Source organism: Tympanuchus pallidicinctus, unplaced genomic scaffold (assembly GCF_026119805.1).
Source record: "Tympanuchus pallidicinctus isolate F22 unplaced genomic scaffold, pur_lepc_1.0 scaffold7, whole genome shotgun sequence".
Taxonomy (NCBI): Eukaryota; Metazoa; Chordata; class Aves; order Galliformes; family Phasianidae; genus Tympanuchus; species Tympanuchus pallidicinctus.
The window spans coordinates 4115425-4142997 of NW_026294791.1; the positions used below are offsets into that span (position 1 = coordinate 4115425).

Sequence of the window (27573 nt, forward strand, 5' to 3'; positions counted from 1 at the left end):
GGAGACAAACATCACCCAAGAACTGCTTGTCACGCAATGGCAGTGGTTGGGATAGAGCTCTGTGTGGGATGGGATGTGCCTGGTGCACGCACAGCACTGATGTGTCCCACGGGCTCCTTCCCACTGCCAGGAGGGGAGATGACATCCTTTCCCTCATTACTTCATAGAATCATAGAGAGGCTTAGATTGGATGAGACCTTAAAGATGATCTAGTCCCACCTCCCCCTGCCATAGTCTGGTTGCCATTTATTAGCTCAGATTGCCCAGGGCCCCATCCAACCTGGCCTTGGCCACCTCCAGGGATGGGGCATCTGCAATAAGAAATACACTGCTGATGGCACCGGCCTGCTTAATGCAAATTTATTATATATAATAGACACAAAGCTTGGAGCAATCAGGAAAAGAAGTCTCTTCTCCTCTTCCATGTTTCCTGCCAAACGTGATGAGCACACATTAAGGCTCATTAGGTTAAAACAGTGCTATTCTGCATTTCTCCTGTCAAACTCTAACTGGCGTTACAGGGGAAAATATACACATAGAAAGGCTGCTAAGCCACAATGGATGGAGTTTGGAAATCTTTTTATGTTATTTTATACGTCCTTTGGAAGTCTGTTCTTAACCAATTGGGTGATATATGGGGTTGGGGGGAGGGGGAGATGTTCATGCTACTCCTGAAGGGTCCTTAAGGAAATCAGGCTGTTGTTAATAGGCTTCATTTGGTCTGCAAGAAAAAAAAAATCACCTTTGGAGCACTTTTTGAGGTCTGTTGGTACACAGGAGTGATTTGAATGGTCCTTTCTTTTAGAAGTGTTTGTTCTGATAATTCTTTAGTTGGTAAATTCGCAGTTTGGGATTAAACCTGGCCATATATTTTTAGGAGCCTGATTAATGGCCACAGGTGGATTTAGCTGCAGTGATTAAGGTGTTTTTTCTGCCCTGCTGTCAGTTTGGGGTTATTTAGATACAGCTGAGCAGGATGGGGTTCCACTCTGCCCCCAGCACCCAGACCTGCTCTCTGCTGGGAACCACAGCTCCTCACTCTGCTCAGATCACACGTTTGTGTAGAGGTGTTTTATTGTTTTGTTTTGTTTTTTTAATATCATGACTCGGGGGGAAAATGTGCACATAACGGTAGAATTAAAAGGAATAGAAATCTTTGCATCACGAAAAGCAAAGCCAGTGCCTGGCTTGGGTGCCAGAGCCGTGAACCAGAGACATCCATCCCCGTTCGGCCCCATCGCTGAGCCCCCACAGTGGGTGGGGGCAGCAGCGGAACCTCCTCACCCTCCACCCCCCACCCCCTAGGTCCTAAGCGTTCTTCAAACGGCAACGAAAAGCCACGGCCCGGGCACCCACCCCCCGCATCACCTTCCTGCCGCCGCGGGAGGAAAGTTTCGGTGGGTGCTGCCCTGGGGGGCACCTCCAGGAACTGCCCAGGACCCCTTCACCCCTTCCCAGGGAAGGGGTCACCTCCTCCCTCCCGCCCCACCGCCGCGCCCCGCGGATGATGCTCGGCACGGAGGGGTTCCCCCCCGCCCTCCCCTCAGCCCTCGGTACTCAGCCCTTGACTTTGCCGAAGGTGCCGACCCCCAGCGTATCCCCCAGCACGTAGTGGCCGATCTTCACCCTCCCGTCGTGCTTCTGCTGCTTCTCGGCCATCTTCGCCCCCCCGGCGGAGGACCACAATGCGCAGGGCCGGCACGGTACAGCACGACACAGCTCGGGTCGGAACGGCACGGCTCGGATATGGCGTGCGCAGCGGGGAGCGGCGGGCCGGGCCGTGCAGGGTGCACGGAGGCGGGGAAGGGCACGCTCCGGGGCTGGGGGCAGTTTGTGGGGATGGGGATGGAGAGGGGGGCACCTCGACGAGAAGCACCCGCTGTAGGGTGACGGTGGCCCCTGGGTTTGGCACCTGCTTGGGAGCGACACTGCGCGCTTTCGGGGTGGAGCCTCCGAGGAAGGACGCTGCCCCTAGGGTGCACCCTGCATTGGGGTGGGGACGCTGTCCTTGGGGTGCCTCCGCCTTCTGGGGGGTGGGGTCTGTATGGGGGTGAAGAAGGGAGTGCCATCTGGCCAAGGGGTGCAGTCTCCTGATGGTACCGGGGGGGGCACCTGTACAGAGGATGTCACACCTGCCTGGAGGTGCACCCGTTTGGGGATGCCACACCTGCCTGAGGATGAATCCATCTGCCCTGAGGACGAGGGGTGTTCTCCTATTGGCATATTTTCCATGGGCTGATTCTTCCTTATGGCATAGCTTGGGGTTACACTCAGCTTATGGTGACTCTTTGCACGGGGTGACCCCTGAGAGGCCAATTGCATCCAGTTGATGGGGCACAGCCCCACAGCAGGGATGCTGCTTGGGCTGGGAGATGGGCAGGTGGCAGGGAGGTGGCAATGTGGGTGCCTCCTCGCTGCCCTTAGCCCTGAGCTGCAGAGATGGAGATGCTGTGTGTGGGGGTAAGCAGATGTGCATGGCTGTTTTGGGGTGATGGTGGTGCTCACTGTTTGCAGCTGTAAGGATGTGGTGGTGGCTGAGTGTTTGCACTTGGCAAAGCAGCAACAGAAGCCCCATGGGTTCGTAGCTGTGGTAGTACAAAGGAGCAGAACAGATTCACAGGGAAGAAAACATGAATCCATCAGTAGTGCAGCCAGCTGAAACCATCTCCACACCCTGGCAGTGCTGTCAGCTGCTGCTTCTCATGGGCTAACAGCTCATCCTAATGATGGAATTATCCATTCCTTTGCATTCCAGCCATGGGACAGCCCACTGTCTGCTGCTGTAATATTGTAAATTAGATAATAACACAGCTTTGTTAAGTGGGCTGATTCTTCTTGCTGTAGTTTCTGTCTCATTAGAAATGAGAAGAAAGAAAAAAAAGAAAACCTGTCCAGAAGGAAACACCCATTCAACAGTCCCAGCTCTCTCCTGTAATGAAAATTTCCCCTTTTACTTGTTAAGACAGCTGTAACCCCAAAAGAAAGGCAATCCACACTCTAAAATAATAGAGCTATTTGAGAAACTGGAATGGGAATATGTGTTTAAACAATAGCTGTGTGATAAAATAATGACCAGCCTCTGCAACTGTACTGCCATAAATAATAAAAAAGACAATTTAATTCAACAAACCCATTAATATAAATAAAAATAGCAATCTCAGGGTAGAAACAAGAAAGTTGCTGTGATATAAAACCACGCGTGGTGCAGTGAAACCGTATCAGCTCCATCAGAGCAAGAGATGTGCACCAAGGCATAGGAGAAGTTACAAATAACAAAATGACTGCCTTATCTAAAGTGCATTATCTCCTGGAAAGCCGATGAAAACCCAGCAGGGTCTGCAGGCAGCTGCAGGCATGTCCATCCCTGCAAGCCTCTGCTGAGCAAAATCTCAGCGGCTCTCTCTGCTCTTTGCATACAGGAGCTTGTGGGGTTTGTTTGATCTCTGCTTCCAGTCTTGGCAAGCCCTGACTGCCTGAACGAAGCACCACAACAAATAAGTGAGAGCACGGATGGTGTTGTTTTGGTGGTTGAGCTCACATGTTGAACGGGAGCTGCTGGATGGTGATGAGCTGCTTTGCCTTCTTGTTTCTTTCCTAAATGTTGGTGACTAAATCTCAAGAGCAGACTGATGCGCTGTGAGCATTTAGCCTATTGGACACACAGACATTGGTAAATAGAAATATTGAGTTAATACTAATCAAGCTTGTGCTCTACAGGATATGCTTTCTATGCTTAACATTTCCAGGATCCCATTGCTCAGTGCAGACGTTGAACCAGGTGGGTGAGCCAAGAGCCCAGCGTGCAGCAGGAACGGAGCCCTGTGCCCCAGGTGGGGGCTTCTCCTTCATTTTCCTCTGATGTTCACACATATTTTGTGCACATACATCTGTGTTCCTACCCATCTCATCTATGCACCTGGAGCTGTGTTTGCCAGCAGGAGCGATGCTGGGGAGGGGCAATGTTGCTAGGAGATGGAGGCTCCGGTGCCTGGTGAAGTGGTATCTTTATTTTTGGTGTCGATCACATGAAATTGCATTTGGCTGTGGAGCAGGACAGGGATCTCTTCCCTTTGCGCAGTGAATGATGCAGAAAAGAAATGTAGACTGGGCAGTTCAGCTAGGAATGAGTCAGGATGTTGCCCTTTCTGGTTCAGGATGCATTTTCCAGCTCAATATGACCAAAAAAAGATGAGGAATGCCATGCATCTATTTATACAGGAGCTCAGGTTTGGGGCCATGCCATCTAACCCCTGTAAGTGCCCTAAATCTGTGGATTTTCAGCAGGATTTGATATCCCGGGCTGTTTGGAGGAGATAGTTAATGAGATAATGCAAGCAGTGGGTGAACTGTGACACGTGAAATGCTTTATTTTGAATGTTTCAGGAACGACGTGCATCAGAGGCTTTAGATTTGTAACCAAGCAATTTCCATTTGTGTTATGTAACTGACGTTATTTATCAAGCTCCATACCCTGGCCAAGAGCAGATGTTGGACTGCAGCATTGAAAATGAACTTTTCTGGAGGTTAGTTATTCATAAACAAGCCTGTGATTGGTTTGTTGTGATGTAAGCGTGTTCCAAAAATGTAGTGCACATGGGCCCAAAGCCTGTGATGGCTTTTTTTTTTTGGTATTAAGAGAAATCTGGATGGTACGGCAATATATGATGCTCCACTGGGGATGTGTGATGGAAACTCCACCTGAGCAATGAGTGTGATACTTCTGTCATTCCCAACAAAACACTTTCATAGAATGGCTTGGGTTGGAAGGGACCTCAAGGATTACGAAGCTCCAACCACCCTGCTGCGTGAAGGGCCACCAACCTCCACGTTTAATACCAGACAAGGCTGCTGAGGGCCCCATCCAACCTGGCCTCGAACATTTCCAGGGACGAGGCATCCACAGTCTCTTTGGGCAGCCTGTTCCAGCACCTCACCACTCTCATAGTAATGAACTTTCCCCTGATATCCAATTGAAATCTTCCCTCCCTCAGCTTAAAACCACTTCCCCTTGTCCCACTATTATCTACTCTTTCAAAGAGTTGACTTCCCTCCTGTTTATAGACTCCTTTTAGATACTGAACTGTTCTAGAGAGGAAAGTGCTGAAAAGAAGCTGCTTATGCCCTTAAAATTCTAATTCAGAGGTCTAATGAGTGATGAGATACCCCATCCCACTAGAAGTCAATAGCAATCAGTAGCTGTTATTTTTTTGTATGTGCTGTGGTGGACTATTTGGGTGCTTAGGGTCGTTTTTAAGGCAGATCCATGCATGAGTCCTTCTCCTGAAGTCATGGAGTTGAGCTTTTATGCTGCATCTATGACTACGAAGTACAATATGGATTTGGGTTGGCCTCTATGGAGAGGAAATCACAATCTCTCCCTCCCTTCCTTTACAAGTAGAAGGCAGAACTGTTCCAAATCCTGGAAGCATGGAGGGAAAGCATTTGCTTATAGCATTTCTCAGTGCCTTGCCAACTATGTTTTCTTTTAGGGCATAATCTGCAAGAGCTGGCAGACTTTCTCTTGGCTTTGCCTAATTAAATCAGCTGGGAAAGAGCGTGCTGATGGGGTGGAGCTCTCAATGTGTCCTAACCATTACTTTGCACCATTCAGTTTGCACCAGTGAGGATATTCTCCCTGGGCTGATTCAGGAAGATCTCAGGATTTGGCTGCATGGTCCATCTACCCTTTTTTGACCTCACTATAAAATGCTGCCATGGGTCCATTCCAACTTGGGATATTCCATGGTTCTATGATTCACAGCTTCACAGAATCAGTCTGCTACCTCCTCGCCTTTTTGTATTTTTGCTTTGCATCAGTCAGGATGGAACAATATGTTCCCCACGTCCACAATGGCTAGGACAAGAATGGGGCTAAAATTAAACCACACACAGATGGTATTAAATGAAGAAATGCTTGAAACGAGGCTTGGTGAAGCATCAGAATGTTATTTGGATGGGGCTGCGGAGTGCAGATGTTCCTTCCTGGGGCAGAGGGATGCTTCGAGCTCATTGAGTGGCTGCTTCACATCCCAACCAGGGCCTGATTTGGGCTCAGCCCCTCTGGGATGCCAGGCAAGCTGTTAAGGGCTACGTGCAATTAGAGACAGAGATGGAGGTGAGCTGAAAAAATCCTGATTCAAGCTTCTCACTCAGCTGCTGCCAAGTCCAAATGTTTAGGTGGCTTTTGCTTTATTTTTGTTACTTTTAAGCTCCCCAGCTGGGAATCTGCCAGAAGTCAGAAAACTGGTTATTAACCCAAACAGCCCCATTTGGAGCTGACACAGCTCAGAGCAGCCCAAGCTTTAGGGACATGGTTTTGTGGGCAATATTGGTGGTAGATGGATGATTGGACTAGATGATTTTGGTGGTCTTTTCCAACCTTAATGGTTCTAAGTGTTGGTCCTCCCCTGTGCCTCAGTGCTGGCAGCATCTTTGGCACCTCATGGCTCCTGCAGCTTGGGACAGAGCTTTGTTAGAGGAACTGAATTCTAGTTCCCTTTTATTTCCAGTCATGGATAGGCATCCTCTTCAATTTCAAAATAAATCTAGATCATTTCTTTTTGGATGGAGCCATAAATCTTTGCACTTCAGTTCCTCATCCTCGCAACTCCAGCCTATGTCTGTGTGGGTATTTCAGCCTGGAAACTCTTTGACCTGCTCTGAAACTTAGGTATTCCTTGAAGGCCATGACACACAGTGGCAGGCTGCTGGCATGGTGGGTTGGCTGCTCCTCGGAGACGTTTGTCCTTGCAGTTGTCTGCACACCACAGCACATAGCACTGTTTGTGTGTGTGTTTAATGCAAGTGTTGTTTCCCATAAATGCCTCTTTCTGGGCCCGGAGAATTGCTCTCACCCTCTCTCACCTCAGTGGCCAACTGAGAAAGGTCTCCTTCACTCAGCTGGGGGAAAGGGGGAGGATTTATGAATTGGAGAGATGCATTCCTGATGTGGAATGGGCACATTCTGTGTTTCCACACACCCCCTTTCCCCCCCCCCTGCTCCTTAAAAGCACCATTTGTGTGGCAAATAGCCAAGGGTTTTATGAATGCAGCTCTTGCTTTCTCCAGCTGCTAGAAACCTTTCTCAAATATGAATTAAAATAAAAGCCTCACTAGACACTTTTAGCACTCATAATTCTGCTATTTCTGGTCTGCGGCGTGGAGTTCTTGCATCAGAAATCATGGTTGGAGAGGCTTGAGTGGCTTCTTTCAAATATTATTAAAAGGAAAGATGGATGACTTCAATCTACAAGGGCCTGGATGTGATTGTGTACCCAGATTTGACATTTCCCTAGTTATTATGGCAGTGAAATCCCATCCCTGCAATCTTTATATAGACTTACCCTTCAGGTACCATTCGGGGGTGTTTTTGAGGAATTGCTATGCCCCAGGTTTGGTGCTCTAATAAATCAACTAGCAGGGAGAAGACAAGATCAGGACCACAGTCCATGCATGGGAATATCTTAAGAGGTTTTAGGCAAGCATTTTTCACTGCATCACAGGAGTAAGAGAAAAAGGAAACCATGGTAACAGCTGTGGGTTGGTGGAGCTGGGAGTTTGCAGTTTGCAGAGGGGAGAGGGATGAGCGGTGGCAATTTGTCACCAGGCAAGCATGGGACAGGAGGATGCTCCTGGTGGGTGTGCTCACAGCACTGTGGAGGAAAGTGGTGTTTTTTGAGGGAGAAGGATTTGGAGTGCTTGTAATTGGTGATTCTGTGCAAGGATCAGCCCTGTGTACAGGGATTTTGGGTACTTCCCTGCCGAGCAGATTTTTGGCTTGCATGCAGCCAGTAGTGAGAGGAAAAACTCTGGGGAAATGCAAAATCTCACCCACTGGGACTGTGAAGGTGAATCATGAAAATGAGGGTGGGAATTTAGTTACATGTAGGTTGTGGGGTCATTAAGGCAGAGTGGATGCAGCACTCCCATATCTTCCTAGACTTATGCTCGACAAGGACAGGTGAAACAGCAACTCTGCCTTATAAATGAGTATGACGTGGCAACAGGATGGCTCGATTTCTTTGCAGAAGCAGTAGAGATTATTCTGAATCCCAACCAGATCAGAAATAAGTAACACCACCTCCCAGAGACCACAGTGTATCCGAACGGCATTTGACACCTTTGCATGCCAGCAATGCTTTTCTGGTGGGGTCATGTTCTGTGATGAAAAGTTCAGTGTCTGCAGTGGTTGTGCAGAGGCTCCCACAGACGGATGCTTGGAGGTAATTACGAGGCATTCAGGCACTTTTTTTTGTCTGTGAGATGGAGGCATGTCAGAGGCTTGGGCAGCATTGTTCATGTAGGTCACCAAGCTTAACAAGGCAGCAATGAACTGCTGCACTCATTTGGGGAAAGGGCGTAATTATCTAGAGGTTTTGATGGGCAATAATTGCTAAAGGCTTTGGTACGTGAACAAGTTGCCATTGTGAAAGAAGTTCTCAGCCATCGACTGCTCCACAGGAGCTCCACAGTGCCCAGGCTTACACTGGTGCAGATGGACAGTGAGCTGCCTTGGGTTGTCTTGCTTTCATAAACATGTAAGACCTTTTACAGGGGCAGTAACTGTAGATCTGCCAAAGTGGGATAACATTTTGCAGTGCTGCAACACAACTGCGTGCCAAAGCCCTGCAAGCAGATTGAGGGCATGTAAGTTCTCCAAATTACAGCACCCATAAGTTACTCCTCTTCAACCTGCATGTCTTGCTGTTGTGTATAGTCTTAATGAATTTAGAGCCTCACCAAAGGGGCATTACTCATATTTTACTGATCAGAAGATAAACCCCAAATAACACATAATAAAGGGTGTTTTCCCTGATTCCCAGGCTTCTGAGCTAAACTGCAGCCAGTGCTTTCTTTAATAACTCAGCAGCGTATTGGGAAAATAAACCTGAATCTGGCCATCCATGTTAAAAACAAACAAACCCAAAATCTCTTTTATGAGAAATAACAACCTTTCGGCTACATTTTGTGTGTCTAAGTAACCACCTCATAACACACTAATGATTGCTAGACATAAGCAGCAGCACTACTGTATAGCAAAGATATTACTGTATTACTTAGGGTTTATTGCATGTTAGTGCATCAATATAATTGTACAGTCTGCTTGGCAAGACTGCTTTTATAAGCAGGAATATAATTTTACTAATGTCTTATTTCAAGTTTGAGAATTAATGTAGTTTTCCAGCTTGTTGCAATATATACTGAAAGCAGTACGTTCTTTTTTTCCATGAACTTCAGTGCATGCTGTATCAAGTACGTCTGGATCAATTTGAGAAACGGGATATTATAATGATCCTGAAAATATTTTCTGACCAGCTCACATGATACAGAAAGTGATGGAGTCACCATCCCTAGAGGTTTTCAAGAAAACTGTGATGTTACATTGAGTGACATGGTTTGATGGACAGTTAGACTGGATGATCTTAGTGATCAGCCTTAATGATTCTTTGATTCTCCCTACAGTAGCATTTTTGTCCCATTCTAGTACAATGTCTAATGAACATCACTTTCACAGCTGGCCTCCCCATCAGTTTTTCCCTCTGGTGCCTAGAGATTAGAACTCCTAATCTGTTTTTATCATTTCTGAGGATCAACCCCCCTGTGCTTTGTTGGGAAGCACTTCCAGTCTGAGTGTACCCTCTCAAATGTGAGCCTTGGGGGCTGGCTGGCCATGGGAGCCATACTTGCATCCTTCCAGAAATCTTTGAAGACCTGTTCCAACATGATAACATTAGTTTTTTTCTCAAGCAATTTGAGTAGAAATCAAAATATCTTGGCTAAGTTTGCTAGGTCAAGAGGAAAGATCTGGGATAAGCAGATGGAGGTGGAATCTCATGATTTTCCCAATTACACAATCATGTATCACTGTGACCCAGCGACTGCTCTGGCAAAGCTGCACCAGCAACAAAATGGGGTCTTACATATCTCTGATGGTCATAGCTGGACTGCAAAGGAGTGTCTGAGAAGGGGGAAACAGCAGCTGAATTTGGGTCTTGTGGAAACGGAGCCCCACTACATTGTGAGACCATCTGAGCTGCACATGTTCAGCGAAGGCACTTCTATTTGGCTGTTATCTCAGAATGGGGGAAATGTGGAAGATAAATCTGAAGGTTTTTCCAGACAAAGGGAACTTATCGAGTAATATTGAAACAGCCGGCTCAGAGCCAAGCTAGGATTTGGCCCTTATTTTGAGCTGAGTAGATAGAAACTGTGGCCAAGGATCAGCTGGAAAACCACTTAACCTTTTTTGAGATTGAACAGCAGCTTTTGCTGAGAAAGTCTGGTTTGAAATACAAGCATGAGAGAAATGGAGAGCAATGATTTGTACAATGATTGACAGCATGTCATGTAGGACAACCTACAAACATACCTCCTGAAGGTTGTGCCATGTATGAGCATGTACTCTGATGAGGTGCAGCTAGAAAATATAAGAGGTTATAGAGGAAAAAATGCAGTTTTTGATCTTTTTCACCTCTTTTACTGTACCTTTCCTTTATCCTGCATGTCTCAAATGCTGCTTTAGGCCTGAGGTTTGCTAGGGTGGGTAAAGGCAGAGGGATTATTTCAGTAGAATTTTGCATCCTAATGCTAAGGATCTTTCTTTATGGAGTTTCTCAGTGGTGTATTGCATTTCTCTGTCCTCCAGTTCCTGCTCTCTTATCCTTCATTTGACCATATATTTTATCAGCCTTTATTCTTCAGAAATGCTTATAGGCAGTTGGGCCGTCAAGCTTTCCCTTGTTCTTGTGTGTAAAGGCATGAGAAGCAGACAGCTCCATTGCTGAGCTAGGATGTTTTTACTGGATATTTCACTATATGTCTACAATGATTTCTGAATTAATTAAGAAGCAGTATTCATTTCAATTGTATTCTCCCTGTATGTGATGGATGCTGCTTTTCCTCCTTTCTAAGTTGACCTGAGCTAAGATAGGATCAGGATGTCATTGTCTAATGGCTACTTTAGCAATTTAAGGCATCTTGTAGCTATTGTAAAAATGATTCCCCTCAGGTGGTTTAAATGAGCTGGTTTGCTGTACTGTGCCTAAGGGGAAGAAATAAAAAATAGATCTGTATCATGTTTAGCTGTGCAGCATGACTAGGGATGGCCAGATTTTTATACTGAATTGCATATGTATTTTTCTTGTCTCATGGAATAGCTATGGTATTCATGTAGTCTTTGGATTTCTCTCTTTGGTCAGTAGTAGCCAGCATGTTAAATAGGGTCATGACAAAGGATGCTCTTCAATCTCCATGTAAAGTACATCTTCAGCCAAGCCCCTCAAATCCCATTCTACTCCAGCTGTGATGCCTTTAACAGAGGACTGTCTGTTAGACCAGCTTTCCAAAACAAAACCCTACCAAAACAGAACACACTGCAAAGACCATTTTCAATGGCCAAAGTGAGACTCATCTCTTACACGTGATTGGAAGACATTGCAGGATTAAAAATCTGCAAACTTTATACTTAGGATTCCTTCATACTTCCCAGTTATTTCTAACTGATGTATCATCTGATCTACGTCTCTCTCCATGAAGTGCAGAGTAGCTGAAAGAGTGGAACTCCTACAGTCTTCATTCATGCAGTGTTTTACCAACTTTTGGAGTTGAGAACTCCAAATTTTGAGTCAATAGTTTGAGATAAGGACTAAGGAAAACTTAAGGATCTTTCACAAAGAAATTGGAGCTGCAAACCTCTGACAGGTTGCCTTTTCTATCCAGTATGGAATGTGCCCCACACTTTTTAAAACAGCACTTGCCTTTGCCTAGCACCAAACAGTGGGATTTTAAGCCATGGCTTGGGATCCCTCAGCACTATGCACAGTAGTTGGTTAATAAGGGCACCAACATTGTTTTCTGACATGTAATGCTACTATTACTTCAAATATTTTGCTAATATTCTTTAATCTCTCCTTGTGATTGTCCCCTTCTGCATTTTCAGTTATCAACGTTTCTAAATGAAGGAATGTTGAAGCATGGAAGATTAGATAAGGAAATATTTAACATCAAGAAACTCTTTGCTCAGGGGGAGGGCTTTGAACAGGACTGTTGTATTGATTTGTTACACCAGAGCCTGTGTTTTATCAGCAACACATAAATCAAATGGTACCGTGCACAACAATGTACATACAGTTTTTAATAGAGAAAGGGAACCCGTTCTCTGTAGTGCTTCTGCTTGCTGGCTGACATGAGAGAATGAAGAGTGTGTCTTTTTCTTTTTCTTTTTTTTTTTTTTTTGTAAATGGAGAATGATGGAGTAGGTCTATGAGAAAAAAGACTGAGCTCATTTCAAATCCAAGGGAAGCTGCTCTGCTCCTGTCTCCCAGTGATTCATGAGCTGTCATGCATTACAGATGAATCCAGCTCGCTCTGACAAAACCCATGACCTGAGCACTTCTAAAAACCGTGGCACCCCAGGCAGGGTCGTGCATGCAGGACCAGGAGAGAAAGCAGGAATGTGGCTCTGGGAAGGGGCAGCCCATTAAGCTGCTGTGTAGCAGCGGCAGCAAAGTGTCTCAGAAGGAAACAAAAGGACTGTGAGCTGCGATGCTCCTTCCTGTTTTTGAGATTTCACTTTATCCTAAAACAACACCTCATCGATTTGAGCCAAGCTTTACTATGACAGGTCAAAACCAGCATAAAATCGTAGTACCTTTTTGTATAGGTTTATCTTACGTTAAACTCTGTTACTTGTCCCAGGTGGAGGATGCCTAGTTGCCTGTGTGTTGGATGACACTGGGCAATATCTGCCAGCATCTCTAGCTGTGCAGAAGTTCTGTTTTCTCTCCACGTTATATCCAGACACACATTTTGGGCTCCTTGTATCTCTTTTCTCTCCTGCAGAACAGTGGTGTTGAAGCAGGGGAGGCAAGGGTGTAAATGGGACTACTTACAGTATGTAAGAAACCAAGCAGAGTGTAAATGAGATACCTATTGAAGCTTCAAGCTTGGCATTGCTCAGGGAGCCCAACACAAACCTTCCTCCTCCATGGGGAGAATGTGCAGCATCCTGCCCTGCATCCTTATGGCTTGGTTTGCCCTCCAGCCTCCTCTCCAACATCCAGTTTGGGGTCATTGCAGTTATTTCACAGGCAGCACCATCCAGCGAGGCTTAAATACACAGCAGGGATGAGCCTGGCCTGCCAAGATCATCTCTTTCCCCATTAAAGTAAATTAAATTTGAATGGGTAGGAAGGAGAGCAAAATTTAGCCTGGTTTGTCTTTTCTGTGAAAAAGTTAATGTGGCACAGTGCCCAGGCAAATTCAGATTGCTCCGTGCTGTAATGCTGTTCTGCAGCTACCAAACTAGACCTGACTTGCACCCTGCCTGAGCCTGGTGAGCAGACATGCCCTAAGGGTATGTCTACACTGTAGGATAGAGTTGAGACCTGGACTTGGCGAGGCAAACCTGAGCTCTTGGTCAGCAGGGGTGTGATGTGAGATGTGTGTCCTTGGCTCTGGGATGGGGTGAGGAGGAGGAACAGGGAGGTGTCCAACCTCAGAAAGTCTTGTGATGCATTTGAGGATTGAGGTTGTGTGGTGGAAGGGCATTTTGGGCTGGCACATGCTGTGCTCAGTGATGGAATGCTCGTCCCATGGAGATTGTGCAGGAAGTCATGGCCAGGTTCATTTGTATGAGGGCATGTAACTAGAAAACTATAAAAATAGCAGGAACAAGTAGAACTTGCTTCTAGTGAAAAAAACAAAGACATTGCAATACATACTAAATTCCTTTCTTTTTCTTTCTTTCTTCATTCCTTGTCTTCTGGTTGCAAGTCATTTTTCTGCTTCTCAAATACCAGGCTCTTCTGTGCTTGCTTTGTCTCTAATCTACCACCTCTCATAATACATGAAGAAAGTATTTCTACAACCTGAATGATTCTGTGATTCTATTTAGTGATGGGACAAGGATAAGTGAAGTTGATGGCTGGACTTGATGACCTCGAAGGTCTTTTCCAACCTAAATGATCCCGTGATTTCCACTCTGCCATCTCACAGGGGTTTTTCCTCTGAGCTGAGCAGCGGGCCACGGGATAGGGAATGATGGCAAGGAAATGGAGAGTGAAGGCACTGTGCCCAAGTCAAGGTATGAGGATGCCCCAGTGGTTGAGTTTACTCGCAGCCTGTTTTTCCACTGAATGCTGCCAGCCTCCAAGCTGCTTGAATACCACATGCTGCTTGCATTGCTGTCTTTTCATCTGCCACCCCTTGGTGTCCCCTGAGGTGTGCAGGCTGGGGATGGCTGCAGGTGACTGGAAATGCTGCTGGAAAACAACCCCTTGTGAGGGAATTAACTCCTGCTTTTATTTATTTTCTGGTGTGAATACAGCTCTGAGGATGCAGGAGAGCTTTGCTGATGTTCCTTCAGAGTTTGAAATAGTTTTCTTTCTCAAAGGTATATACCTAGAAGAAATAGCTGCTCCCAAGCACCAGGTAATGCTGAGTTACTACAGACTCCTGTTTGTGTGCTTGTTCCTTTTACCTACAATTATGGCAAAATTGCCATCGTGTAAGCAGTGGGCTGTATGAATAGCTTTACTATTTATTATTGTTAGACCTAGATGTGTGTTTTTCTTTAGATCATATCTACACAAGAAGGCACAGTAATAATAGCCTTTTGGCTGCCAGAGCTCCAGCCAGCTTTAATTTCTAAAGACCATGAAGCTTCTGAAGCACGGTGCTGTTTATTGCTTTCTTTGTCCAATCAGTCACGGTGGAGGTGGCTCTGCTTTTTCCAGCTGAGATCTGGTGAGGGTGGGCAGTCGTGTTGTGTTTTTTTAAAGAAATTAACTGGGTATTTTTGAGGCTTAGACTTACAGTATCGTAGAATCGTGCTCCCTGGCTGGCATCAGCAAAAAGTTTCTTGTTACAGCCCAGTGCCAGGCTATTTTAAGCTGCAGGATTCCCCTTTTATGGAATTATTTTTCATGTGAGTTTAACTCCGGTGCTCATCGGCACTCTTTTTTGTTTCCTTCATATGAGACATGAAAGCCAATTTGGGATAGCCATGCGATAGCCGTCTGAGTGTTGGAAACATGACCAGATATGGATCAAGAAGGGGGAAGAAGAGATCATGCCTTCTTTCCAAGGTCCTCTATCAGGAGCTGAGGGGATCAGCTTCTTTCACTGCTGGATCTCAGTATTTCGAAACAATCCCAGGGTTTTGAAAGAGAAGGGTTTTGACATTTACTGTTTGGTGTTGGCAGGGCTGGATAAGGGAGATAAAGTGGCCTGTGACAGAGCACACAAGCTATCTGTGATCTGTTGTGCAACGACCGTCAGCGACTCTGCGTCTTTGTGTGTTTAAAGTGTATTTCCTGACATTTACTAGCAATTTTAAAGGGATTTATTCTTTGCTGTTTCATAATCTCTGGTTCAGAGTAAATTTGCAGATTTCGGAGATCAGAAGAGACCATTAATGCCATAGTCTGGGTCTCTGGATAGCTCATCCACCTAACTTCATCCCCTTCTGTACTGAGCCCAATACTTTGTGTTTAGCTATCTTTCAGAAAGGCATTCAGGCATGATATGAAAGCAGAAAGATCAACCACTAACCCAACAGTTTGTTCCAACATGCGATCATTATCACTATTTAAAATAAAATGGGTAATTTACTCCTCATTTTTCTTTGTGTGCCTTTGGCTAGAAGACTTACGCCTGAACATCCATATAAAAGCAAGTATTTCCTTAGCTCTTCCAAAAAAAAAAAAAAAAAAAAAAAAAAAACAGAGCAAAAGATAGAGTAGATATATATTGCAGTGAATCTGCATGGCTTTACAGAGAAAACAGAGCAGCATCCTTTAGAGGTTTGATGATGTGGTGTGCAGGCAGCCTGCATGCCTTTGTACAGTCATTTGGGCTGCATTAAGGTCCATACCATACCTTGAACATAACTTCTTCCAGTGCTGTTTCCTCTTTGTATGCATTTCCTCTTACCAGGCTGCCCAGGGAGGTGGTGGACTCACCATTCCTGGAGGTGTCCAAGAACTGTGGGGATGTGGCACTGAGGGACGTAGTCAGTGGGCTTGGGGTGTGGGTTGGGCTTGGGGATCTCAGAGGCCTTTTCCAACCCAAATGATTCTACAATCCTGTGATTCAGCCTTTTGAAATCCAGTGTCCAAAGTAAAGTTAAAGTTACACAGAAAAGTGAAGCGAGAGGGAAGGGTTGTAAAAAAGGGCATTTAACCACGTTCATGGAAATGTGTGAAAAATGGAAGTTGACCATTGGCAGCTTGGAGGCTATACTGCAGGATAATTTGGGAAGATGTTGTCGACAGAGAGTGTGGACCAAGTGGTTCACCTTGAATGAGTAATGTGAGTGCTGTCATTTTGTAATGTGATGCAAACCCAAAGTGTGGATGCTACCACTCCCAGTTTTTGGGCCAAGCTCTTATCATAGTATCAAACAACCCCAGTGAAAGTATGCAGAAAACAAATAGGGGAGAAAATCCTTTTCAGAGGTATAAAACAATCTTCTATTGTAAGGAGTTTGATCATTACTGGTGAGGCTTTCAAAGAAAACAGGACTGAGATCCTCTTGATGAATAGGAACATTAATATATTAGGTATGTATTATGTAAATCCATACTTCAGTGGAGTGTTAGATAAGATAAATGGGAGCAAAGAGCAGGCTTTGAAGGTTGCTGGCTTTGTGTGCACTGTGCCCATCCAAGGCTCGGCACGAGGCTTGCAGCCCAGAGGGACGGGGCTACCTAACAATGAACAATTATTGAATGAATTGTCGTGATAGAGACTGGCAAGCAGATAAGCCCAGGGATTTGTGCATTGTATCCAAATATCTGGCCTGGCCTTCGCAACTCGTGGGGCAGCGGAGAGAGGGACTGCAGTGGAAGCTTTGCCCAACATGTCTCCATCTTCACGATACACAGCCCTACAACATAGGACTGGGGAACTGATGAACCCCAGCACTGCTCTGTGCATGTGTTCTGCTTCAGATGGACAGGAGCTCAACAGTTCAGGCTGCTCAGAGAGGATGTGGATGCTCCATCCCTGGAGGTGTTGAAGGCCAGGTTGGATGGGATGCTCGGCAACCTGGTCTGGGACCAACCTGGAGGTTGATGGCTCTGCCTGTGGAAGGAGGGTTGGAACTTGACAAAATTTGGGGCTCATTTCAACCCAAGCCATTCTATGATTCTATGCTTCAACACCTTCTGCTGAAAGCTATCGTGGGGACCAAAAATTGGTTTGGTCTAGACATGGAAAAAAATACATGCCTTTTTTTTTTCCTTCTCCTTTCAGATGGATGCTGAGCACTTTCAAGCGGGTTATTTAGAAGGTTTGTGACCAGAAATCAAACCAGGCTGAAAAAAAATGTAGATCTACCTGTTTACATCATAAACCACGAACACATTTGCATCCTGCAACAAACACCTGGGCAACATCCAGTGGAGACATTCCCAACGTGTTAACTACTGCCAGGTAACTGGTAAACAGTTCAGGGCTGCAGTCTGGAGTGGAGAACTTTCCTCTGAGGCTGCTGCTTATAACGGGGCTTTCATTGAGATCCTGACCCCGAAGCGTCAGTAAAACATGGCACATTCTTGACTTTCAAACAAACTGCTGGGAGGTGGCCAGCGTGGAGCACAGAGCTGGGTTTTAGAGGGGCTGGAGCTGCACAGTGATGTGCCACCCCTTTCATTAGCTGTTGCTGACTGTGAAAATGCCTTCCTGGATAGGAATTGCACATAAAGGTGAATTATACAGGCAGCTCTTTAAGGCTCTGCTAATAAACACATGAAAGGAACGGAGGGAAATATGTGAAAATGCTGTTACACTGAACTCCCTTTACATGCCACCAGCTGGGGGGGAGTGAGTATTATTCAGGACTGAGCTCTCGTCGTAATTAACGCGTGTATTCCGTAATTAAGCGCTTCTTTAATTTCGCCGCGCAGGATGGCTCGGGTTGATCCCTGAACACGGCTATGGGTGCTATGGGATGGCTGTGCTGATGTCTATAGGGCAGATGCCGCCGGAGGGCAGCAGATGGTGCTGTTCGTCTCCTTTTTGAGGACGAGAAACCCGCAGCCTCCGAGAGATGCTGGTCCAGGGGCTCCGCATCCCAAATCGGGTTCCTGTGGTCTTTGCCACACCTTCGAGTGAAAAAACCCGGCGTCCTTTCCTCCACTTTGTGCATTTTTTAATGAGTTTTTGAGGCTTTTTTTTTTTTTTTTTTTCTTTTCCTTCTAACCGTGTCTCTTGTATTTATTTCTTTGAACAGCGCTGGAATCCTGTAATCACAGCACATCAAGATGATGGGAACTCAATTAAATTAAGGAGAAACACCAAGATTGTGAAACTTGGCGGCAGGACAAGAGCTGGTTGCAACACAGGCTGGACTTTAGGTTTGTTGGCAAATCAAATGCATCTGACACTGGTGATTGGGATGCCAGGAACAGTTCCCTGACCGCTGATCTACCCTGTGGGTCAGCAGGGCACGTTTTTGAGGGCTGACTCTCCTGGCCTGCACAAATCTGCATGCCCAATTTCACGAATGGCAGAAAATCCTACATTAAGGTGACATTTATCAGCTAATTTTTTAAAAGAAATTAACTGGGTACTTATGAGGCTTAGGCTGACAGTATTGTAGAATCGTTAAGGTTGGAAAAGACCACCAAGACCAGCAAGAGCCATCCCCACCATGCCCACCAAGAATGCCCACCAGACGCTGCCCATGCAGAATTAGGCTCCTTATGGATCCCTCTTCTATCTATGTAGCTCCCTTACTGCAGGGACAGACCCAAGCCCAACCTTTGCAAACATTTCCTACCAGGGCAGGTTGGATGATGAGGCACCAGTGGGTGCAAGGAAACCCTAAAACCCACAGAGGCCAGGGCTGGCAATGCCCCACATCCCTCCGTGCTGCTCAGCCCCTCTGCTGATGTTCTGCAGGAGAGCAGCAGATGATGGTGCTAAAAATACCCCTGGGCAGGGTAGCAGTGGTTCAGCTCTGGGCTTCCCAGAAGAGTGCTGGTATTTCAGCCTTGTGACTCCAGCTCTGGCCACCTGATGGGCAGCATGCAACTTTGCTCTGATTTCCCCATTTGGTAGGGAACAATCTCAGTAACGGATGGATATGTCAGCAAACAGCATAGTTTGTTTTCTTATTTTAGGTCTCCCATAGACATAGAGATGAATGACTCTGAAATATAGGCAGCACCTGGTCCTTCCCTGCTGTCACATTGTCCCCTTGATGGAAAAGCAAAGTAGATTGCTATATAAAATCCCTCTGTAGATGTGAGGAGGTAGCAGTAAACATGCAACCATCCAGGTGCCAAACATCCAGCCATTCTGCAACTTCACTTTGCCCATTGCACCTGGGGCAAGATGAGAGGAATTCCCCAAATCTGCCAGCACACCCCCCAAAATACCCCAGGCACCAGCTGAGAGCATCAGCTGTCACTGGAGTTTCTGTTCCCAAACCAGGTCCTGCTGGCACATCCCTCTGACACATTCTATAGAAGAAAAAAATAAAACCAGGAACTTTTTGACTTCTTCATTTATTTTTTTTTTCTTTCAGAAGCGTGACCTTTTGACCTGAATCATGACAAGTGATTATGAGGAAGAGCTGCTCTCACTTCTAAATTATTGCCATGCAATGAGCAGATTTCCACGGGGTGGCTGAAGTCATGTCCTGAGATACAAGGGATACAAGCATCCCATTCCTGCTCTACTTTGTACTACAAGACTGGTCTTAGTGAAGCTTATTCTCTTAAAATGTCCTCACTGGCTGAATAAAACACAATTTCTGTTCTAATATTGTTGGGCTGTGAAACATTGCAATAGAGGCACAAATGTGGGCAAGAACAAGTTTTACTGCAGACGCTTTATCTTCTGATAGATTGTCCCAGTGCTGCATTCCTCATTCCCTGGCAGTTTGGTCCAGCTCAGATTGGAAGATGGTGAAGATCTTGGGAGACCTCCAATAACGTGGGGCAAAATGCACTGATAACAGAAATGCAATGGCTTTGATTGATCTGTAGAAGGAAAAAAAAAAGAAACGGTCCATAGTGAGAATGCAGAATAAGATTGAGAGGAAAAGTTGAGCCCTAGAAGGGAGGCTGGTGCGTGGTGTATTCAATAATTGCATTTATGAATAAACAATTAAGTATTACCAATGAATCTCTTGCATTTTATTGACCCAGGCACAGAAGCTGCTTTTTGGCACAGATGACTTGCTCAGTTCACACTTGACAATGGGGAATTGTAGTGGCTGTTCCCTTAAGAAATCATCCAAGATTGGGACTTATTTGTGCACCATTGCTTGCGTCAATTAACAGCACAATCTTTTTGTTATGAAAACGCAAACATTAGTAGCCTAAGGAGCCTTGTAAATGCAAATATAAAACTTTAATTTCAGTAACTCCCACTTTCCCTTCAAGTACAATAAAGGCTCTTTTTTTTTTCATTTGCTGTTACAACGACAGGTCTTTATAATAATAATAATAACAATTATTATTCTTATTCCTCTTTCTCTTCACTTTAAAATTGAGTTTAACCCAAGGGATTTCAATAGGGATCGTTTTCCATCAGCAGATCTGGGGTGGCTGCAGCCAGTGCTGGGAGCTCTGAGCTCCTTGGGGCAGGTTGGTGCTGACCATGGGGAGGGGAGCAGGGCTGGGCATTGGGGCCAACCCTGGGCAGGGCATAATTCCCACGTGAGGATTCTTTCCATTCGCTCCAGGCAGCTGGAGAGCCTAAATTTGGCACCCATGTTTCTGCTGCAGGAATGAGAAGGAGACAGAGACCTTGAGACATGCCCTTGGCCAGGGCCACATTTTGGTGATCATTGCCACAGGGAATGATTTGGGGTACAAAACTGATGGTTTTACTGTGAGGTGGCACGAAAGGGAGAGCTGCCTTCTCGAGAGCAATGTGGGAGATGGCACCTGATGGCACCGTGATGAAAGAATTGGACAAAAACCCAAGGTCTGCTTTGCCCTTTCTATTTTACACCGCACATATACAAGTAAAATATTAAAACAGCCTCTTTGCTTTCTTCCTCCCATGTTGGCCCAAATGTGCCCGGGAATGTGTCTAAACAGATTCCTGGAAAACCTGCCCTCAGCAAGGTTCAGCTTGCAGCTCCTCAGGTTCCCCAGCATGCAAAGGGGAACTATGTGGCAAAAGGAGAAGAGAAGAGGTCAGATGCTGACCTGAACCTTGGGCACCCACAGGCTTTACCAACTGTCTCTGCATCCCTGCTTGGAGCTGGCAAAATGGCCAGCCCACCTCCAGCTGAGGTTCATGGAAAACACATTGTTAGCATCTTTGGCAATTTCTAATTAGACTAAAGGGGCAATTAGCCAAGGTATCATCCCTCACCTTGCTTCTAGCATTCTCATTACCCTTGTTTCACAAAGGTAGTGCTGCTGCTGCAGGGGGACGAGGCTGCTATAACTCAGTGGTGGTACTCAGCCTTCACCAAACCATCCAGTGATGTTTGGATTAGTCTTTAGCAGCCTTTTTCCAACCTTAATGATTCCATGATCCTTCAGCCCCAACAGGCCTTGTGATGGGCATTGGGGTCCCTGGTGCTTCATCCCCTGCAAAAGGATCTCAGCACACGGAGCAGAGCTGAAGGACAGGGGGAAAGCAAGAAAAAGAAGGAAAAAAAAGTTATTTGCCGCCACTTTGCGCCATAATCACCTTTTGAGTCCTCCCTTGCAGAGCTGGTTGTTTTTCCTTCCCCCTCTCCCTCCTATTGCGCTTTTCCGCTCCATAGACGCTAGAGGCTCCCTCCTTCCTTCGGCTCCGCGAAAAACTTTTAGTTCCCGACTCTCTCTCTCTCTCTTTCTTTTATTTTTTTAAAAACTTCCCTCAGGAAAAAAATGTGGACTTAATTATCTATGTAAAATGTCAGATGTAGGGAAGCAGGAAAGGGGCCGTGCTTACTTGGATATCCCATCCGAGGCGAAGTGACTGGGTTTTGTTGGGTTGGGTTTTTTTTTTTCCCATTTTTTTCCTTTTTTTTTTTTTTTTTTTTTTTTTTTTGCTAAGGGGTGGAAAGGACTTCGCGAAATAAAAGTGCAGCACCAAAGCCAGTGGTTCCCAGAGCGGCCGGGGCGGGCGCGGCGGGAGCCCCCAACGCAGCGCAGCGCAGCGCGGAGCCCACCTGCCCCCGGCAGCGCGCAGCGCTCCGCACCTCTTACCTCCGCGTAACCCATCCGCGCTCCTCTCCATTTTTATCCCTCCCCTCGACTTTTCCTCCAGGACTTTTTCCACTGCCTTGGGACACCCGCAAAATCTCCCCCTTCCCCTCCCCGCTCCTGGTTGTTGTTTTCTTTTTTATTTGCTGTTGTTGGTTTGGTTTTGGTTGTTTTTTTTTGTTTTGTTTTGTTGTGTTTTTTGTTGTTTTTTTTTTTTTGTGATTTTCTACTCATTTTGGTTTTGTTTTGCTACTTTTTTTTTCAAACTTTTTTTTTTTTCCAAATTTTTTTTTTTTTTTTTTTTTTTTTTTTTTTTTTTCTCTTCCCTCCCGCGGTGTCGGTGTTGGGAAGACCCCGCCCGCGTTTCTCCTCCCGTGCCCCAGCGGAGAGGCCGGGAGAGCGGGCAGCACCTCCCCGGCGCACCGCGTGCGGGCTCGGCTCGGCGCGGCCCGGCACAGCACGGCACGGCTCGGGCGTTCGCCCCCGATAATGCAGAGCTACAAGTACGACAAGGCGATCGCGCCGGAGAGCAAGAATGGGGGCAGCCCGGCGCTGAACAACAACCCGACCAAGGGCAGCAGCAAGAAAGTCCTGCTCATCTGCCTCGACTTCCTCTGCCTCGTCATGGGTGAGCTGCCGCGGAGCTGCTCCGTGCCCCTTCTCCCTTCTTTCCTTTCCTCTCCCCGGGTTTCTCGCTTCGGGTCCCGCTGGGGAGAGCCGGACCGCTCCGCTCAGCGAACAAAAGGGGCGCGGAGCGGATCCGAGGACCCTCCCCGCTGGGAGCAGACCCCCGCCTCACTGCTTAACGCAAACAACCCACGGCACAACGCTACTCTTTTTCTCCTGTTTCTTTCTTTCTTTCTTTCTTTCTTTTTTCTTTTATTTTCTTTCTGTTTCTCTTTGTATCGTTCTCTTCGTTACTTTTAGTTACTTATCTCTTCCCCCCTCCCCGCCGCTGTTCTCCTCTCGTGCAAAGTAAAGGGAGGGCTTTGTGGGGGGGTGGGAGGCACAGCCATACGGGCTCGCGGCGCCCCGGGAGCGGCCCCCGGCCCGCGGCTCAGCGCTGCAGCTCCAGGTGGAGGCAGTGCGCTGCGCTCCGCGTTGGGGAAACAGGGGAACTTTTCCCCTCTCAGCTCCGTCTCCGTGCTGTAGCAACGGGTCCGGCTTTCCTCGCGCGCTGTCGGTTTAAAGGCTTTGCTTTGAAGCGCTCGCGGGCATCCCCTGATCACAACGGTGGAGTTTCGCTTGCCAGCCCGCTTGGCTTTTGGAAGTGGCACGGCGTGCACGGGAACTGCCAGCAGGCCGTCTCCAAGAGGTGTTTTGCACGCCAAAACATCCACCGTTGGACGCTGGCTGCAATGCTGAATGTTTAATTGACAGATGCAGGCAGGGGAAATCAACCGGCTTCCAACAAAGAGATTAATAGCATGGCAGCACGTGAGTTTAATGCTCCAGACGCCACAGTCTTTAAAACAATTGTTTCTGCTTAGAGGCCGTTTTTTAAGGACTGTCAGTCTGATTTAATCTTTATGTAGTTTATTGATCATCTGGTGTGTATTACGAGGCACTAATATATGAAGAAGAGATGCATGGTTTTCTCTTCATATTCCCACAAGGATAGAGGCCAGCACAGAAAGCTTCATCATTGTCTATCTGGAAAAAAAAATTGAAAATATTTGATATCCTACATATTTTTAGGAGGAAGTTTTTCACCCAGAGGGTGGTGAGGCACTGGAACAGGTTGCCCAAGGAGGTTGTGGATCCCCATGCCTGGAGGCATCCAAGGTCAGGCTGGATGTGGCTCTGGGCAGCCTGGTCCGGTGATTGGTAACTCTGCATAAAGCAGGGGGGGGTTGAAATGAGGTGATCACTGTGGTCCTTTTCAACCCAGGCCATTCTATGATATACATGTGAAGCTACTGTAAGGAGAAACACAGCAAGCTTGACTTACCTCACTTATTGAAACAGAAGGTTGCATTCCTAGTAAAACAACTGCTTGGAGTCAGAACTTTAAAACTTTTGTTTACCCAAGTTTTCTTGACTTTAGGCATTCCTGGCACACACAAATGCTATTTAAATGGGTAAAGGTTTTTTTGTGCTGTGTTTTTTTTCCTTTTCCTTCTCCAGACTAAGAGTCTGAAATGAAAAAAGTAATTGCCATGTGTTATTCTACTTGAGATAGTTCTGGTAAACAGAACTTATCAAGCATTACTGGAAGGTATTGTTAGGGAGTAATGTGATACAGCAAAAGCTGTGATTGTTGCTTTGTTTCATGTTACTGCAGGTGGAAATGAGAGAGTAAACACAAGGGTTGTGTTTTGGGGTGAGGAACATTTGAAAGTAAGAGCAGGAATTCAATAGCTGAAGCCAAGAGTTCAAATCTGGCTAATGACACACAGGTGAGGAGCCCTGGTGGGCTGTGATAAGGGTGGTGGTTGTGTGATGGAGAGCGGATGGGCTGTTCAAATATACCCAGCAGCAGACCTGTTGATGGGTATCTTTGCTTGGGTTGCTGTGACATCCAGCTGCCCCGCTTGCAGTGGGCTTGGCTTGCTCTTTGCTCTGCATTTTTCTCAGGAAAATGAAGAGTTTGCAGTTTTCCTGCAGTTTTCCAAGTGCTTGGTTCCCATTTTTCTTCCTTCCTGAGCTTGTCACAAAGAAAACACTTTGGAGGTGAGAGAGGAAAAACAAATGCTCCAGCTGAAGCGTGTAAGAGAAAGGTGGATGGATACTTGTTGGTGGGTATTTACATCTTCAGTAAAGCAATAGAGTTCTAGGCGAGATGATGAGGAGAAGAATTGGGTGAAATGACCTTAAAGAGGTGGATGTACTTGGCAGAGATCTTCTGCTGGTGCACGTGTGCATGGCCAGTGGCCTCCTGTGCAGTTCAGTTACACCTCTTGAGTGGTTGCCCAAAGACTTTCAGAGTAACAGGGGAAACAGAAGGCTTTTCTCACTCGAGGGCTGCTTTAGGAAATATTAAAACCAGTCATTTGATTTGCAGAGGGCTATGACTCCACATTGGCTTCTGCTGTAGTTATTCTGCTGTAATTCTGCCCCCCAGATGAGTATTCTGTAGGGGAAAAATGGAAAGAATGAGCTATGGCAGAAATGCCTTTGAGAAATGACACATGCTTTTTGTGAGGCAGCAGATGCGTACAAACTCTTCTTTGTTTACATACAAATTTAAACAAATTACCCAGGAGACAATCATCATAAACATCTAAGAAAGTCAGAATAAGTAAAGCAGTGCTATCAGGAGCTTCCTTCAGCTGTAATTTGGTGAGAGTGTTAGAAAGATCCACTTTGTCTCTGCTCATTAAGTACAGTGGTTATCTTGATAGCAAATTCATGAGGGGAAGATCTGTATCTTTGCTGCTTGGGGATCACTGGAGTAGCTAGGGAGCCATGGGCAGGAGCTTGTTGCTTTGGTAGCTGGCAGTGCAGTGGGTTGGCTGAAGATCTGCTGATGGAGACCCCACATTTCCTCTGCATTTCCAGCTCGGGTTGGGCTGGCAGAGAGTTAAGTGTTTCCAAATGCCCCACTCTTAACGAGTGCACTTGGCATGCAAATGTGCCAAGCATCCATATTGGCAAATCTCTGCTTCCTTGTGCCATGAACCAGAGATTTCATCACAGATCCGGTGAACCTCCCCGAAAATTTGTGTCAGAGTTCACCTGGGCAAAAGAGGCATAAAAGGACTGAGTGCGCAGGGAGGGAAAATAACTTTCTCCATCTGCTTCCTCCTCTAGGGAGGGCTCTGTTTAGAGAATTAGAGGATGCTTCCTGAGATTGTTAGGGCTGCAGTAGGGCCTGGTTGTGTGGTAGAGTCATCTTGTCCTGTTCATGGCTCACTGTTCACTTCAGTGCATCTGAAAACGGGGCTGAACCGGCCCTCTGTAAGCCAGAGGAGTTGAGGAGCAACGGGGGAGGTCTGGGGAGCAGCAGAAGTAAGAGGTGTGATGGGGGACCCCACATTCAGTTGGCCATTGTCTGCGTGGAGAGCTCAACCAGCCATCCTCTTTCTGCACAGGACAAGGGCCAGGTAAGGATATCCTCCTCCCCTGACCCTTTAGGTGTGGGATGTTTGGAGGCTGTTCCCACGGAAGTAGCATCTGTGGTTAAATGTGCTCTCCTCTTGGACCTGCTGTTTTCACATGAGGCCAACAGTGAGCAGCCACCTGTGCACTGCTGGTGGCCTGCAGGAGAAGGGTTTCATGCCAGCAGAGGGGAGGGCTGTGTCAGCAAGGCCATAGGGCACGCTGGGGTCTCCAGTAGCGCGTGTTTTTGCAGCTTGCACAGGTATGACAACTCCCAAAACGTCCTGCCTGTGCAATAAAATAGTGGGATTTCATCTGGCTTGCCCCTCTCCTGTGGAAATCAGGTCATATGCATGTCTTTAAGGCTGCTGAGTTGTAAACTGCAGGTAACTTGCTGTGGGTCTCATTTTCTGTCTTAAATAGTTTTCTCTTTGTTGCCAATCCCAGTTACTCTGCATAACAAAAGTTCTGCTGCCTTCAGGAGGTTTAGAAGCAGCATATTGATGGGCCTCTTACACCCTCAGTATCTCTTCAGCTTTCACACTCATTTGGCATCTCTTCTGTAGTGAGCTTGATGCTACAATGAACTTTGCGTGTAAATATTTACGCTAGCAGGACCTTGAAATGTTTATGTAAGCGGGGATATAATCTTGTAATTTGGGATAACAGTTTAGGCTACTCTTAACTCTCCCCTCCTGTGTAGGAAATTGTGTTGTCCAGCTTGCAGGAGCAAATAAAAAGATTTGGAGCTCCACCTGAGCCCCTGCTATGCCATCACAAAAATCAGTGCAAACAGGCCTGGCTTTGTCATTTAATTGTAAGGAGTGGGAGGAATTAAAGATGAGGAATGAGGTTAGAGTTCTTTGGGTGCTGTAAAGCTGAATTTGATGAGCTAAGCAACTTTCCTTTGTTTGGGTTGTTTTGTTTTTTGTTGTTGTTGTTTCGTTTTTAAGACTGCCCCGCCGTGCAGGGCTCACTGATGTGTAGGTAACATCTCTCCAGACGTGCCTGGAGAAACTGCTGAATCAACAGTTTCTTATTTTTCATCCGAGGACACAAAGCTATGAGAGCACTAAACCAGCCAGGCAGTCCCAACGCCTCGGTGTTGCCTTCCATGGGCTGGGGAGGACTGGCCCCACACACCGCACGCAAGGAGCTGTGTGGGTGGAGAGCCGTCAGTGTGCTTGGAGCATCCTTAGATCAGGTTTGGTTGTTCATGTTTACATATCACTGATGTTAATCCTGCTAGGATCTCTCTGTGGCAGCGTGCTCCCTGTGAAGCAGCAGGGTTGGCAGCAGCCTTGGAAGTGCTCTGGCAAAGAAAGTCTTGCAGAGGTGGCATCTTGGCGAGGGGTTGTGTGGTGGCATC

General features: G+C 46.5%; 2 protein-coding genes and 1 long non-coding RNA gene across 13 annotated transcripts in view; 2 read left to right on the forward strand and 1 right to left on the reverse strand.

Annotated features, from left to right (window-relative positions):
• PRKAA2 (protein kinase AMP-activated catalytic subunit alpha 2) overlaps positions 1–1708 on the reverse strand; it is a 17863-nt gene extending 16155 nt beyond the window's left edge. The window contains exon 1 of one of the 3 annotated variants that reach the window (XM_052666263.1): positions 1627–1708. Coding sequence is in view for 1 of the 3 variants with exons in the window: in XM_052666260.1 (XP_052522220.1) it covers positions 1563–1659 (97 nt within the window). In the remaining 2 variants the exon portion in view is untranslated. Of the gene's footprint in view, positions 1–1562 lie in introns of all 3 variants that reach the window. The other 2 variants (XM_052666260.1, XM_052666261.1) reach the window with 2 other exon arrangements.
• On the forward strand, positions 1320–20136 carry LOC128072453 (uncharacterized). Of its 9 annotated transcripts, none has more exons than XR_008202250.1 (6): positions 1320–1397; positions 3747–3830; positions 4384–4523; positions 17257–17436; positions 18236–18359; positions 19535–20136. It is a non-coding gene; the product is annotated as an uncharacterized LOC128072453 (long non-coding RNA). The 9 variants fall into 9 exon arrangements; XR_008202256.1 differs by having other exon boundaries at positions 1383–1397; positions 3747–3778; XR_008202251.1 differs by lacking the exon at positions 1320–1397 and adding an exon at positions 1580–1703.
• A 2300-nt stretch (positions 20137–22436) lies between these two features.
• Positions 22437–27573, forward strand: part of PLPP3 (phospholipid phosphatase 3) — a 41803-nt gene continuing 36666 nt past the window's right edge. Inside the window, exon 1 of the mRNA XM_052666288.1 lies at positions 22437–22791. Within this exon, the coding sequence (XP_052522248.1) occupies positions 22653–22791 (139 nt within the window). The 5' untranslated portion in view covers positions 22437–22652. The remainder of the gene's footprint in view (positions 22792–27573) is intronic.